Source organism: Camarhynchus parvulus, chromosome 11, assembly GCF_901933205.1.
Source record: "Camarhynchus parvulus chromosome 11, STF_HiC, whole genome shotgun sequence".
NCBI lineage: Eukaryota > Metazoa > Chordata > Aves > Passeriformes > Thraupidae > Camarhynchus > Camarhynchus parvulus.
In genome coordinates, this window is record NC_044581.1 from 12,613,735 (window position 1) to 12,630,569 (window position 16,835).

Here is a 16,835-nt window from a genome sequence, read left to right on the forward strand (position 1 = left end):
CTGGGAATTCTCTCCCTGCTTCCCTATGGCTCCAGCAACAGATATGTGCAACTAAGAGCAAATTTCAGCGGCAAATGCTTGGCTGTTGAAGTTGGCTTTAGGAAGAAGAAAACATTTTATTTCCTTCTGACTTCCATGGCTTCTGCTCACTGCTGAGGTTGAGGAAAAGCCAGCAGTGACAACCACTTCAAATGCTGGCTCCTTAAATAACCATTTATATCCAGAAGATTAGGCAGCCACAGAGGAGCCTCGCAGCTCTTGGTTTTATGCCCATTATGGAGAGGGAGCAGAAGCACATGGAGTTTAGTGTCTCCCTACAATTACACTTGCTGTCTGTGACAAAGCCTGATCACCTCTGTTTTGCTTCAGCTTCACAGGCACCATTTCTTATCAAACCTTTGGGGCTTCTTAATGGGTGTATAGACCCAGTCCTCTGGTCTTTCTTTTCTGGATGTGGCTGCTTTTGCTCCTTGTTTCTCTCTGCCCACAGCCTAGCTGGGTGGGTGGATGGATGGGCAGGTAAGGATCAAGCACTCGAGTCAGTTGATACGGCAATCCCTCTTGGAATAGGCTTGGCTGTTACTTTTTCTTGTAGTTTAGCCTCTGAAAGATGATGTTTGCTTAAAAAAATGAAAGGAAAAATGGAAAAGCAAAGGGAAAGGTGGTGGTGTGAACAGCAGCTGCAGGGTGATGTGTCTGTGCCTAAGCTCAGGAGGTTCCATCCCACTGGCCTCTTCTTCCATATATATGCAGCACTGTCAGCTCTGTGGTGGGTCTGTGCAAATTGAGGGGGAGAACCTGAAACCATGACTGTGATAATATAAAGTGAATTTCAGTGCCGTTGCCTCCACGTGAATGTTCTCTGTCCCCTTTTCAGTCATTAGGGAGCAAAGCAAATTAATGCCAACAGAGGCTGATTCAAACCTTTGCCCTCATTTAAGGGATTCCAAAAACCATGGTTTTGTTACGTGCTGGAGCCAACTGCCCTAGAGCAGCTCAAGGACTGGAGCAGTCTTTGGTGTTTAAGCAACATGAAAGTCAGTGTTTTGCTAAAATTGTCAATGACCAGTGCAGATCCATATATTACTCGTTGACTAGAATCAAATGTATCTCTTTTATGTATTTTTAGCAGACTGGGTTTTTTTAATCTCTCTTTCCAAGACAAAATGTAAATAAATAAAAGAAAGCCTCAGCATAAAAGTAGTAATATAAAAAACCACTCTCCAAGCAAAACAACCAAAAAGCAGTCAAGGATAAAATAAAATTAAAGCATTCCCCTTGTCTGTTTTGAGTAAGGTACATGAATTTCCAACTTGGCTTATTTAGTTTTGGAGCAAAAACCCTCCCAGGTGTATATAGATTTTGATGTTAAAATGAGGCATGCATTTGTGTAAGACTGAAATGGTATTTCAGATAACTGCATCCAGAGTTTTTCTATTAAGAGATGGGTCAAAATGGGAACAAGATGGTGGCTTAGAGAGCACAAAATGGTAGGTGAGCCCTCAGGAGGGAGCACATGGCAGCCAAGCTGGCTCTGCCACCGCCAGGGAATAGGACCAATAATGGCCTCAATAAGCTTCTGGCTTTGCCTCTTGTTTTTCCTCTGTCATTCTGGAATTTAATATTATGTGACATGGCCTTTATGCTAACATAGACTCTGAAAAAAGTATAGCCAAGACTCAAGTATGATTTCTCCAAAGAAATGGTTGAATTTCATGCTCCTCCATCAATAAACACACAGATTTATAAAACCAGAGTGGTGCCCTTCTGTGGAGCACACATTTTTCTATGGTTTGGACATAAAGTTTCATTTGTCAAGGCACTGCCTATGTAAATTATATTCTCTGTTCCTAATGCCATATGATGTTACTACTAACATCAACTTAATGCCAGAATTCTGCACTGGACTGGGGGGAAAGATGTAAGGAAAGCATAAAATCAAGACTCTTGTGATGCAAATGTCAGTGTAAATATTCACTGTTGCAGGTTGGCCTGAGCTTACAGGGCTGGTCAACAGGGGTTGAGTTGTGCTTCTGGCTTTGCAATACGGTTTGGATTCCAGTTGCAGAATTCTATAGAATGTGCATTTGAATTCAGCATAACTTAGTTGAAAGGGTAAGCAATTGTTCAGTGCATGGAATAAATAATATTAATCAGAAAATAGAGACATATAATTTAAATTTGTTTGGTGTCAGGGTGACAGAGTGGGCAGGTGAGGATGATAAACTTTTGCAATTCAAAAGAATAATTTCTGCAGTTGCTGCTTTCAAATGCCCAGTCTGTCATTAGTATAACCAGCAGTGATTTCAGTAATAGCAGAATCAGGCACTTTTTTGCCTGGGTGTTCTCTTAGTTATTTTTAAGAATGCAAGAATCAAGTAGTGTTTTTATAATTGTTAACAGGCAGAAGGTTTTAGCTATGTCACTTGCAAGTGCTGAGCACTGGCTCTGGCAGCCTTCACAGCATTTAAAAGCAGTTATTTGTGACTGCCCTATCACAGAACATGGTTATACATCAAAATAGTATTTTTTAATTCTGAAAAATCCCTGAAGATACCACTGGGTTCTGAATATGGCAGATGTGTTAGTGTGTTAGGATGACATAAGTCAGGCAATTTTTCCTTCACAGGACAGTTCTTTACTATGATCTGTTGAAACATCCATTTCAAAAACAACCTCTATATTTACAATGGCAATTTTGCACATGCAAGCTGGGAATGTACAACATTTCAAACATGAATTCTTACCAGGTAGTGGTAAGAATTCATATTTGAAGTTTAAATGTCTATTAAAATTTCACATGAACTTACTGCCACCCGTTCAGGAAGAAACTGCAAACACAAATCCCATATTTAGGTTAAAAAGTAGGAAAAATCTCTTTACTAAATTTCTGCCTTATGAATTATTTTATAGAAAGCAGTAAGTTCTTTTTCAGCAGTGGAGAAGTCTGTTTTAATACTTAATGTCGTAGTGGACCTAGTTTTCTGATGACTTTGCTTTCCAGTTGGTTTGCTTTAGCAATCACAACTTATTTTTGTTCTTTTTCAGTTGAAGAGGGTGAATCTTCAGATTTTGCTTTGACCTGGGACTCGTCAGTGACTCAATCAGGTAAATATTTTAGGTTCTTCTGATTGCAAAAACTGCCAGAAAGCTGCCAGGCTTTTTACAGGAACTGTATTTTGTATGTCACATTCCTGTCTCAAATCCAAGACTACCCACTGCAACACAATTTTTATATCAGTTCCATATGGTCAATAAAATCTATTACACACAGAGACTAATATACTCTTATCCTCCAGAGAGCCATTCTTTCTTCTTGTGGGCACACTGAAACGGGTTGTGATTTCTCCAGTATAACCACTTTGAAGTTTTCTGCAATGGGCACTGTTACACATTCATTCCAATCTAATTACATAAAAGCTGCTTTAATAGTAATTTTAAGCCTCGGTCTCAACTGGAATGTGTGTATTTCTCCTCTCAGAGGAAATTGGAAAGTACTGTCAGGGCTGGAGAATAAAAGTGGTACATCGCCATGGTAGAAAGATTTAAAATTTGAGCAAGCTTTTGGTGTGCTTGACAGTGATAAACATGTGTCTAAAGCTCGTTCATCCATGTTAGGTCAATAATCTGAATAAAAAGAGGCTCAAGAAATTGAACAGGATAAATCAAGTTTGTCTGTGTAATATGTATTGATAACACATGCATGAGGATAAATGTCAGATTAGTTTGTGTTTAAAGTAACTAGCCCCATCTCAGTCACTGTGCCCCATGTAAAGATATTTTGCTGTCTGTTTTTAACATTTATGAGATGTTCAGAATATTTCTGATTTTGAAGCCAGTAAGTCTATTTCTGTGCTCTCTCCAACACTGGACTGTGCAATGGTATTTTCTTAAAAGCTCACCAGTGATATGGAAACAGCTGAGAAACTGAGCAGTAATATGAAAACCAACAGTGGTGTTGCATTTCTGGTTAGATGGGTTTTTTAAGAGTCAGGGGGAGCCTGGCTCCGAGGGGACACTTTCTTACCACAGTGAGCATCTCTCTGGTCTCAAAGGCACGAGCTGCCTTTGCGTGGCACTTTGTGGCCTTTCACATTTGTACCCACTGCGCTCTTGGATGCATCTTCTGGGGCACTGGGTGCATCTTCTCTGGGCACTCTGGCTGCTTGGAGGGGTTTGTTTTCACTAGTCTTTGATAGCAAATATTGCTGCTGCTGCTCCAAACCCCCAGCTGTGATATGGAAGGCCCCTTTGTGCCTGGAGCTAACGGTGCATGAAAAGAGCGCTCGCCAGCTCTCTTGCTTGACCTTCATCTCAAGCAGCACTGCAGTGGAGTTACCAGTGTTATCTATCACAAGTCTGGAAGTGTATTACATTCAAAATAGCCTATGGTTCAAAACAATGACCAAAAAATTTCTGTGCACAGCAGAGTTAATTTGGGGTTGGTATTGGTGACTATGCCTTAAGTGAAAGACAGACTGTGAAAGGCTTTTACCAAGTTAGTTGAGTCTCCATTTTTCTTCATTTATCCCACAATTACAGCTCTCATTCAAGAAATCGGATGTGGGAGAAATGTATTGTATGCATGATTTATGGCAGCTTTAGGAAAATGTGTGTTAATTGAGAGGGTTTCTTCTTAACACATTTAGTAGCTACAGATGTCAATCTTGTATGTGTAAAAGATACTGTATCCTGTCAAGCTGGGATGCAGTACATAGCACATAAGTTGCAGGTTGGAATATGATTGAGGAACTACACAGAAAAAGCTTAAATATCCCCAGTTTGTGGTGGTGTGGCTGTGTGGAGTCACTGGCTCTTGTGTGGTGTGGCTCCACAGCTATATTCAGTAACTGAAACCAGTCCCTCAGTCCCTGTGTGCAAGACTTTCATTATGTTCTTTTATGATCTTCCTGTTTGCATTAGCTTCAGTAGTGTGATGTTGAAGTTCAATAAAGGGTGAAAAAACATGCTTCAATTTCTTGTTTCATGTCCCTTCCTTCCCTGGCCCAAAATGACAAAATTGCCTCCCCTTCCTTAACTCCCCCGAAAGGAAAAAAAACCCCAAAGGCCAAACCTGGGACTTGTTAACTCTGAAACATTTGCCAGATGTTTCAAATTAACATATTTCTCTCCCTCTTTCTCCTGTATGTGTTTGTACATCTCTGTGTGTGTGCAAACACATACAAAATGACTTCTGAAAAATTCTGCTGGCACTCTGCACAGCCGCTGTGGGCTGGGGGAGTCATGGTCCCAGGTTTGGGGTAGTCTGTCGGAACAGCAAGAGCTGTTACAGGTAGAAAGTAAACTTTAAGCTTTTTAAAAATATATAAATATATTTTTCAGCTAGTGAAATAACTATATAAGTGCATCTGTGGGGAAAAAAGGAGCTTTTGCTGCTATATTTTATTTTCTTCATCTAACCAGTAGAAGGTATTCTGAAAAAAATTTTGGTGAGTATGAGTTGAGTCTGCAGTCATGAGTCTTGTCTAGGTGGCTCTGATGACCATCTGTCCTTGGTGTGCCAAACATGGGGCTCCAAGCTCGGTGTCTCCTGGGGGAGCTTCTCTGCTCCTGGCACGTACTGAGGGTGCACAGCCTGCACATCCCTGACTGCACCATGGCACTGGGCAAGGGCTGCTCGTGGGAGCTGCTGAGTGCAGCCCATGGAAACTTGGCTGTGAACACCATGACAAAAGAAATCCTGTGCTCAGATGGGTCTGTTTGGTGCTGGCTTGGTACAGCACCATCCTTTTTCTTCTGGAAGAGCATGTGCACAAGTTGCTCTCTGCTCTGGCATAACTGCTGGTTCCCGGTAAAATCTGCCAAGGCAAAATGCTTTGCAAGATTCCAGCCTGTGGTATAGTTGTACTGAGGAATTTATTCCAGTACTTCAAATACAGCTGGAAATAGCTGCTTTTTTTTTTTTTTTTAACAATGACTTAAAGGCTGTGCATAATAACCTAGAGAATAAAAAAAAACATAGAAGGGGCAGAGGCTGCCCTTGCAGCAGGGTGAGTAATCTGAGTGTCCACCAGTACTGTTTAACAATAGGCATATAGCAAATTTCCTTCCTCTTCAGGTTTTGTAAACATCTTTTACTTAATGCTTAATGTAAAAGGAAGAAAAAAACCCTTTTCCTTTCCTCCCTTAATCCAAGGACTTAGTTTGTTGTTGAATAGCTGGTCAGGCATGTTTTGCTGCCTAAGAGGCAGAGATGTTTTCTGTTCCAGAGGAACAGTGTAGCTGAGTACTTCTTCCCCCTGCTTTCCCCCCCACCACCCTTAACACACGTGCAGCCCCTTGCAGCCTGTCTGTCCTTCTCCAAAAATGTCACTGGGGTTGGACTGGGCAGGGCTGCTGGGGGCCAGGCAAGTGCCCACCTCTGCTCTGCAAAAGGGGTTCTGGCTTCTTCAAGGCCGAGACAAAAATAAGGTTCAATACTCGCAAAACAAAGGTCCAGTCAGACAATGCTGCATTTCTGTTGCAATACATCACCAGGGTATTATCTTGAGGAGCAAAAAGGGACATTTTTAAAGAAGTAAAAAGTCTTACTAAATATATAGAGAATTTAAGGCATTTTAAAGACCTATGAAAGCATTTTATATGGGAGTTGCTGGGGAGTTTCTCATTAGCCTGACTGTGAGGCCCCAGGGAATCTTGGCCGAATTGTCTGGGGCAAACAGAGCAGATTCTGTCTTCTCCTCAGGAGCCTGCAGACCTAAAAGCCTAATTTTTTTTTGTGTCTGCTTTTGAGGTAGTTGAAGGTATCTTGTTTTTCTCTGCAGCTACATGTTACAGTACTGATCAAGAAAGAGTTTTGGAAATAGGGAGCTGTGGACCATGTCCTGAGTGCTGGGGACAAATGGCCCTGGGTATGTCTCTGTGCACGAGTGTTTGCAGAGCGTGGGGGTTCTTTGCAGTGTTTGCAACAGGAAAGGCCTCTCAGTGCCCAGCCATCCATTAGCACATAACATTAGTGTAATTCAATTATAACATTCCAGAAATCATAAAAATAAATTACAGGTTGGTATTCCCTGCTTTCCCCATTAGCTCCAAATTTCCTGTCCCTGCCACCGAGCTCGCAGCAGCAGCTGGGCACACGTGTGAGGGACATGTTAACACAGCACAGCATGGGGAAAAAAACCAAAACACAATATTTTAGGACACAGATATTTGATGTTTTTCTGTTAAGATTTCTCCCCCATGCTTTTTTATGCAGTACACCATTTTAGATTTTTAATTGCATTCTGCAATTTCTTTTAAAGTTTCTCTTCTTTCAGGGGAAAGAAAAGGGGAAGCAGCAGCTTTTCAGAAATGAACCACAAAATAAAGGAAAACCATCCTGTGGTCACTCATTTTCCTCTCTTATGCTTTGCATGGCATCTCCCAGCTATGTAAATCAAAATTTTCACTTGGTATCTCTAGAGAAGCACCATCTTGACACAATTTGGAGACTTTCTTTTTCTGCAGGGCTACCAGAGCCCATGCTGAGGTGTTTTTAATGCTGTCTCTGCTGCTAGGGGCTCGCATTGCCTGTTCCCTCCTGGCTGTTCCCTCTGTTCTCCTCCTCTTTCAGTCCTCTGATCCTTGTGCTGCATTGTCTGTTCCCAGTGTTGAAGGTTTCTGTTCTCCTCTGTTCTGTGGAGTTGGGTTTAATTTTGGCTTCTTGGGAAAGCTGGGGTCTCATGAAGCAAACAGAGACTCACTGCTGCAAGTATTCTTGCCTTAACTTTTCCCCATTTTCTGTTTATTGAAATAAGTGACAGAAAATGTGTTCTCCTGCCTCACCTTTCCCCTTGGGGAGGCCTGTTTTGCCTACACAGCTGGTTGTCCACCCAGCTTTCCTCCAGCACTCTGGGCTTGCATGGGCCACTCTTGCTGCCTGAGACCAAGAGCAGCAGCCTGCCAGGGCCCCTGTCCCTCGTGGTGTCCCAGTACCCAGAGCTGTCCCTGCCCTCTGCCTGTGGGCATGGGCTGTGCCAGGAGCATTCAGGGAGTTTGGGTGAGGGAAACTCCACAGACACCAAATTCCTTTTCTCTATTCCTATGTGCATTGGATTTTGTCTCATTTAACTTCTAATAGCAAAATGCAGAAAAACACAACATGAAATTCTGGGATCTCTGCTGCAAGGCACTGGAAAGGTCAGTTGGAATTCAGAGGGCATTAGAAACCTGTTATTTTGCAAGTACTCTACCTGTCCTCAGTGCCTACACAAGCTCAGATATCTTCTAGAAGCTGATTTCATTAGTAAATCAGTATGAGAAGATTCTGATTACACTGGGTAAGGATTTACAAAGAAATAAATCTTTGAATTTCACAAAGAACATAAAAGACTTTGGTAACTTTTTTAGTTGAATATTTTTTCAGTATACTGTGAGATCTCAGCTGGGTGACTTTCTTGTGTTGGTGTAAAAAATGTCATCCTTGTCCCTGCATTGACCTGTGGGGTGCAGCCCAGTCATAAAGTCTGAGGGTCTCAAAATTTTAAACATCTGCTCTGGAAGCATGCAGAACCCAGAAAAATGCAAACAAGAAATGAAGCTTGGAATGTTTGCAGCTCAGGTTACTGCATTCCCCACTTATAAGTTGAGATTTTATTTTCCTTCGTAATGTGTGGGGTTTTATGATGTCACATTGTAGTATGTTATTTTAGAAGAGAAAAATAATTCTCATTTCCTAATTATAAAATCTATTTTTAGCATTACTATTTTACAGATAAATACTAATTTATATATATTTATTTAAAGAAAGTGCTTTTGATAGTGTTTTATCAAATGGAATATGAAGTAAGAGTAAGTACCTGATACTCAGATAACGTGATAGATGAACATCCTAGATGGATGTAAGATTTTTGTAGCTGGATAATACAAAAAGAAACAAAACAAGTAATTCTAAACCCTTCCCAGATTCCTGTGTTTGTGGGAGTCAGGGCACAGCTCTGTATCTGCAGGCACAAGAGCTTCCTGCGAGCAAGGCTCTGCTCCCAGCACTGCTGGGCTGCAGGGCAGTGCACGTGGGGCTGCAGGAGGGAGCACTTGGCTGGAGTGGCAGGGTGGTTCCTGGGGGTCCCTGAAGGCCAGGTGACATCCTGCAGCTGTAGCACCTCCAGGGGAAGGAGCAGTACAAAAATGGGATTTGTTGGTGCATGCAGAGCAGCCCTGACACATGCGCTGGTGTGGAAGCAGCCACCCTGCAAAGCTCCGAGGTTCCCTGGTGGAGCGGCACCATAGGTGTTCCCCTCTTGTTTGGGGAGGGGATCTCGAGCAAGAAGGAGAGATATTCACATGTGAACACAGCATGGGTGTCAGTATTTAAATTAGAAGCACACACCTGTGTATTACAGCGTTTCCTAGAAAATACTTACTATTAAAAATGTTAATTGGGAAAATTATAGCGATAGCACAGAGGAGGAGAATTAATTTCCATGGTACAAGAGGTGAGGAAGAAAAGCTCATTTCAAAGTGAGCTGTCAAGTTCTCCCCCTACCCCATCACCCACCATTTCCCAGCCTTCTTAAAGACAATGTACACAGGAAAGCTGGTCTGCTTAAAGGAAGCTGAGCAAGTGTAGTGCATTGCAGCATGTCATTGGTGCCTAAAGCCAGCCCTCCTAATTGCTACAGGCTACAACTGTAAAAGAGAGGATTTCTGCAGGGTCATAGCCTCGCCTACCCTTGTGAACAAAGCCCCAAGAACTGATGTGTGCACTGGGATGCTGGAAGTGCATCAGGATTGGTAATGGGCGGCAAGGTTTCAGTCAAGTCTGGGAATTCCTCTGGGGTCATTAGGATAACCTCATCTGAAGTCTTGTGAGCTTGTTGTATGGGCTGGTGTGGGGCTGCTGTGGGTTTGGGAATGTTCCCAGAGGGTCTTCTGGCAGCAGCATCCTGCCAGGTTCACAAGCATGCCACCAGCATGGATGGCTGCATACTGATGTTCTGGGGTAGGCAGGGGCCAACCTCGCCAGGGCTGCATTCCTGTCTCGCCAGCATTTTTCTCCCTCTGACAAGTGTGGTTTTTATCTAAAAGTGTGCCTGTTGGTACTTTACCTGCTGGGAGATTGCAACACTGTTCCATTTCCTAGCACAGACTGAAGGAAGCCAATCCTTTTCGTGGGTGGCCCATCAGGAGCAGCCTTCCTGGCTCTCCTGGGCTTGCTTGGTCTCCTCCAGGCATGAAAATCCTGGTGAAGGATCTGCCATTGAGCTGGAGTGAGTGCTGGAGAAGAGGAAGGCACAGCACCTTCCTATCTTCTTCCATTCTTGTGTTTCTTTCAGTGGTGCCACCTTGTTCTCCCTTGCTGCCCAAGTGAAGGGCTGTGATTAGATAACCATATTTTGTGTTTTTAAGTAGAAGTTATATCTGTTGTTTATGAAATTTCAGGGGCACAGCTAGGAGTAATATTCTAAGGTAAAGCAAAGGAGATGCTAGAAATGCTGAATATCAGGAAACATTTACAGGTAGTGGGATCTTATAGCCTGGTATCATCTTCCTTTACTTTGGTAATTTACAAATTAGACTGGACAAAGCATTTGAAAATACAGTATAGGAATGGTCTTATATCCGCAGAAGGATGGTTAAAATCAGCTGATAAATCCTTCTCATCTCTAATTGATCCAATTCTGCTGCATTCTGGATTTGCTAATCTGCAGATTTGAGCAGACAGAATGGTCAGGCAAATTGTGCTTTCTAGAGCTTATTTCAGTAAATATTTTAATGTAGGATCTCAAAGCACTTGCAAATGCTAATTAAGCCTCCCAGCCTAGGAGGAAGTCTTCCTTGTGCCACATATTCACACTACTTTGCATTATTCAGCATGCACAATGCTGCAGGTTGACCTTCCCTAAAGGGCTCTGGCTTTGGAACTGATGGGCACTTGCCAGCCTATCCTGCTTTGAGTCATTTCTGCAGGTCAGTGGCTTTGCTTTTCCAAATCTGCCTTGTCTGGCTGGTAGGGGTGGGGGAAGCTGAAACCATGCTGCCGTAGTGATTGCAGTGGGTTTTACCTTTGTGAAAGCAGACAGCTGGAGAGTTGAACAAAAGTCTCCTGGTGAACAATTTCTTTGGTTTTCACAGAAACTTGTTCTCGTTTGACTGGTTTATACTTTGCAGTTGTAACTGGTAGCTCAAAGCTCCCAGCCCGAATAAATGTAGAACAAGAATAGTAGAATATATTATGTTGGTCTGTTGCTTAAACAAGAAAAATCAATAAAATATAATGCCACAGTGGTGAATCCCCAGTAATCATTCTTCTTAAGAAAAAAACAAACCATGGCAGTCATGAGAATGGGGTTTTATAAACAAGGTTGTAAAAGAAGAAAAATAAATGGAATGAACAAGCTGCACTGCTTTGCGTTCTGCGCTAAGAACATTGATATGAAACTCTGCAATGAAGAAATGTGTGAAATTTATGATGCTTTGCCCAAAAATCTTTGCTTGTTCAGTACAGGAAACTAGAATAATTTGGGTTGGAAGGGACCTCTAGTGGGTCTTGTTCAACATTGACCTGACTTGTAAAAGTTGTGTAGACTTTACTATGCTATTTTTGGTTATATTGTCTTAAACTGTTTAGCTTATCATGGACCAAGTATTGTTACTGTAGTATAAAAATGTGTAGCAAACAAAAATTAAGGCCATAATAGGAGATATGCACTAAATGCATTTCTGTCTTTTAGTACAAAGTAGCCTTTTTCCAGTCTCACTACAGGGAATTGCGATGTCACTGTTAAAATAAACCAAGCTCATCTCATAACCTTGTATTTGTTGTGTATAAATTCAAATGAGAAAACTCTTAAATGGGACCATTTATAATGAGATTTGAGATACCCTATAGCTCTCACTTGGAGACTAGTGACCTTTGTCTTCTTTGGGGCTGAGTAACAGCACAATGAAGATTTAATAGATGTGTGCAGAGACCTGGCAGTAGACTAGGGTGTGTGTGGAAGAGGTGCTCAATGTGTCTTGCTCTACACATTTTTGAATTCCTCACTCTTGGGACTGGAGTGCTGCCTGCTGGTGTGTATCATACTCGTGCTTCCTTTCTCCCTTGGATGGCTTTGGTGTTCGCTAGTAGAAATTATTAGACAGTCACAGAACACTAAAGAGAGGAAAAAACCCACACACTTTGCTTGGAAGCAGTCGGTGTTGCATAAAGCTCTGACAAGATCAACCCTCTAATTAAATTATCTGGCACGTGGGCAATTCTGTTCCGAGATCTGCTGAGCTAATGTGTAGCCATTAGCTCATACAACCACCAAATCAGAAGTACCAAAGAGACAATTTGCATAGGGCCACAGCGTGTTTTAAAAAATTCTGGTGAGTTGTGAAGCCTGTAATGTTAATTGCCAGTTAGCACATTGTAATTGCTGTAATTATTTGCAAGTAAAATGATGTAAGGGACTTAACATTGTACTTTTCTTTAACACTTCACATGTTGGTGATCCACTAAATCTCCCACTTAAGAGTTTTGCTGGTTATTCTAAGAGCTTGACAGCCACTTGCTGAAGTCTGATCTCATCCACAAGCTTGCCATTCTGCCTGTTGGCTTTAATACTGAGCGGTGGCTTTCTGAAGTCTATATTAAAAAAAAAAGGCAATAAAATAATAACTGCAAATGCCTGCTGCTGACCAGTGAGAGCACAGGCAGCCCTGCAGCCGGCCGTGCTGGAGCCCAGCTGGGAGAGAGCCCTCCGCACAAATTGCCAAGTCTATTGCCTCCCACCGCCACGGCGCGGAAGTGGGCCAAAAGCTCCTCCGTATGGGATTAAAGGGATGTGTAATAGATTAAAGATCAAAAATGTTAATTAAGAAATGGTCTTTTCTAATAAGATGCCTTCAAGGGCATGGTACCAAAAATGAGGCAATATCTCATTTTGGCAACAGCTCAGGGTTGTAATGAAGCTGGAGCAGGGGGGCTAAGGGGAGAAAGAAGGGATGCCTCCTGTTCAAGGCAACTCCTTCAGAAGGGGAAATCAATTAGCAGTAAAAATGTAAACATGTGAGTCCGAACGAGCTTACTCTGAATGCTGCTGAACAGTGTGGAGTTAGAGGTACACGTTTTAGCTTTCCTTCAGGATAAGTTGGTAGTTTGCAGCAGATAAACAAGGACTCTTTCAGTTTACTGGTATTTAAACATCAGCCTCGTAATTTAGCTGAAAATAACCAGTGTTGTTGAAAGCTTTGATGCATTTGCAGTGAATCTGTTCAATATATTTTAGTGATGTAATCATCTAGATATAGAAAATTCACTGTCTTTGTTGCTGTGTTGAAATTTGTAGGTGTAATGTTTGGGTAAAGGCTTATTTCTCCTCAGAAAAGGGAGAGCCACCACTCTGCACTCGCATGTTCTAGGCACCTGCAGCAGGGAAAGTTGTTTTGCAAATAAATTGATATGCAAGCGTTGCTGATGTGTTTCAAACACGAAAGATGCTTTTAAGAACTGTGAAATATTATTGCATCATTATGACTAAAGAAAACATGCTTTTTCTTAAACTTGAGCGTTTTAGTCAGTGAGCCCACTGTTACATTTTCTTAGTAGACTCATCAAAGCTCCAAAAGGAAAATTCAGATGTTTAACAGTGCTTTTTCCTTGTGTAGAATGATGGGATTGCATGTGTCACACCATCCCAGTTTCCCCTCCAAGCACCTTGGTACTGCAAGCTGCAGCATTTCTGAAGGAAGTTATTTGCCAGCATAAAATGGAAGGACCCTGTAGGCAAATTTCTTCTCTAATAGTTGGAAGTTTTTGCTTGGATAAAGAAAATCACCGACATGGTGGGATCTCCATGCAGTATGTGTATGTGTTTTAAGGCTCTGAGTGTTGCTTGAACCAAAGCCAGAGAGAATTTTCAGCTTGACAGAAATACAGTGGGAAGGAGCTTGCTGGTCATGTCTCTCTATGTGTGTAGTGAGCTGGGGCCGACTAAAGCACCTTGGTAGAAAAAGTCCTCTGAGAAGGGTCTGAAATTTAGATTGGTTGCTCTATCTGTGTATATTTTATTTTAATCCGTTGTGTTCTCCTTGAGAGGAGGAGTGATGGTTTTGCCCTGAAAGGCTTTTTGGACCCCTTGAGCTGGGCGTGGTGTAGACTTGTGCTTATTGGTATTATTTAGCTTGGATAGGGGCTATAGGTGACTTAGGACTAAATTCCTGTGCCCTGATTTTGTCAGATGAGTAAATACAAATAGAGATAGTGGTTGTTTCCATTCACAGAAAGCAAATCAGAGAACTATTTCTTTCTTATTCAAATAAGATGTTTTTGTGGTTTGTAAATGTATCATTTTGACAGACTGATTAGTTCCATCTTGATTTCACTTATGGTTTTTGTTAAAAGAAATGTGTAACTTGGACTTGAATAGCATTCCCCCAAGAAGGGCTATGTCAGGCCATTCCTGCTGACACATCAAGGAGATGCAATTGTAGCAACAAAAATATCAGTGCCTTTTCCTGACTATGAAGCTTGCTTAAAAGTCCATAAGACAGTGTTTCAAATTGAAGTCTTCCTTCACATAATTTTGACCGTAGTAAAGAAAGATGACTATAGTCTCTCCTTCTTTCAGTGACAAAAGGGAAGATTTCAATTTTGCATGGTTTATTTAATCAAATATTTGCAGAGAAATGGTTGGTTTGCAATGCTGTCATTACTTTCTACAGAATGTGTGTCCATTATTAAAACTGAGAAAAAGTGGGCTTAAACCTTGATAGCAGTTTATATCAGACTCTCTGTAATTAGCGCAGAAGTCCAGAAGACCATTTATTCTGCTAAATGAATGAGAAATGTTCTGTGTAGAAAGCATTTGGCTTCTCTTCCTTGTTCATATTAAACAAAATACAGTTATTGCCAAATTTCCACAGTAACGTCCAAGAAGCATAAAGAAAACCAACAGGGCTAGCAAAGTATAACTGAGAGCAGCATTTGGTCTACAATCTTATGAAAGAGAGGTTGTGCAGCAAAAATGTACTTTTTCTGATTAAGGTGAATTTCAGGTAGAAATCTTGCAGAAGTTTGTAATACTCAGATGGGTAAAACAATTTCCAGACAAGATGTTTGTAAAATCCACTTTTAAAAATTTTTTTTGTTTTGTTTTTATATACTGTATGTGCAAACAGCTGTGGTGGTGAAGACATGATGGATATCACTTCTGCAAATGCTCTTTGAATCTCAGGGTTTGTGTTGTGATGAAAAAGCATAGATGCTTCTGTATAACAGAACTAAATTATGTTTCATTCTTTGCCCTTAATTCCAAAAAGTGGTGCTTAGTGTTCACGATGTTGTGCATTTGAAATTAAGTAAGAATTGGTGTTGTTCTTCCTCCAAAATGGTTTTTAAAAACTGGAGACTTTTTAGGGTTTTTTTATTAAAAGAGGTTGTAAGCCTGTTGTATTTAAAATGTTTTTCTGAGTTGCAAACAACTCAGGAAAGCTACACCATGGGCACTGGAAGAGCAGCAGAGCCAACAGTGAGCTATTAAATAAAAGACATCCTTAGAGTTAAGTGATTTTTAGCTTGATTCTGTGATGAAATAATTTAAAACCATATCTGGTTAATGAACTCTGCAGCCAGACAGCACAACTGGCCAAGGCTGTAGGGAGTGGAAGAGTTAAAAACGGACTCCTGGCTGTGATGGGTGGAAGAGCAGTGCAAGGGTCCAAAGCAAACCCCTAACCCCTTTTTCTGCACCCACCACAGGCTGCTGAAAAAGCTATGGAGTGACATAAAGTTGTCAATTGTGCATCTTCCTGCCAGTCAGTGACCAAAACACAAATTCTATAATGTAAGGAAAAAAGTTGGGGCTAGGTTCTTCCAAAAAAAAGTGCCTTTTAAAAAAGATAACTTTGTTACGGTTACTACTTTTTACCTCGGCAAAGTACACAGGGAATGGGGCTGCTAAAGAGCACATCAACTAAATTAGGGTTAATTAGAAGTTCTCCCAGATAGCTGGTGCTTCATCAGCAACAAAGCAGCATGTAAATAAATCTAATTTCTCTCCAAATAAACTCTTCACAAGCTTAATTACAACAGCAACAATATCTCCCCCTAGCCCCCCCTTGTTCATTAGTGGGAGCAGCTCATTATGAGCAGTATCTGGTGAGGGCTGTCATGAGCAGGCCAGAGCTGCCCCTCTCACAGGTGTCCTTTGAGGCCACAAAGAAGTGGAGGAACTTCCAGCCTATCTGGAAGAGCCCAATTAAGGTAATTCATGAGAAATTTGAGAAGCAGAAAGCACTGATGGAAAAAAAAATCAAAACAACACCACTATATTCTGGAGAGACTTTGTTAATCACTTAAACTATTTCCACTATTTGCATTATTGGCCGTCTTAATTTCTTCACCTTTATTACTCATTTGTGAGCAAAAAATATGAACTTCGGGTTTTATCTGTCCTTTTAATTTTTTTTTGCCATCCATCGTTCTCATGGTAGATCCAAGGGTTCTTCCAGCTCGTGGTGCTGTGTACAGACTGCTGTGTCCTGCTCTGACACTTGGGACCTGCTGAATGAGAGGAGGGGCTGAGGGACACTCAACTTTAAAGTCATTTTAGCTTTGAGTCTTTTAAATGTCTTTTCACACTTTCTTTACCACATAGGGCTAGAAAAAAAAATGCAGGAAGATAATAGGGGAAAAATTGTTATCATTGCTAAAAGTTTCACCACACTGGAGGATGAGTGCAGCTCACTGATTATTCCAGGGATAAAAAAGGGGATTTCTATCCAGAAATTAGTTATCACAGGGAAAGTGCAAACCTGGGTGCCAGTTTCAGCTGGGTGCAGAAATGCTCTGCTGAGGGCTCATTCAAAGAGATTAGCTTATTTCATTTGGTGCTTGATACATTGTC

At 41.4% G+C, this 16,835-nt stretch overlaps 1 protein-coding gene across 3 annotated transcripts in view; it reads left to right on the forward strand.

Annotated features, from left to right (window-relative positions):
• Positions 1 to 16,835, forward strand: part of ZNF423 (zinc finger protein 423) — a 224,784-nt gene that overhangs the window by 36,596 nt on the left and 171,353 nt on the right. For all 3 annotated transcript variants that reach the window (XM_030955692.1, XM_030955690.1, XM_030955691.1), the window contains exon 2: positions 3,049 to 3,108. In XM_030955692.1, coding sequence (XP_030811552.1) covers positions 3,049 to 3,108 — 60 coding nt within the window. The remainder of the gene's footprint in view (positions 1 to 3,048; positions 3,109 to 16,835) is intronic.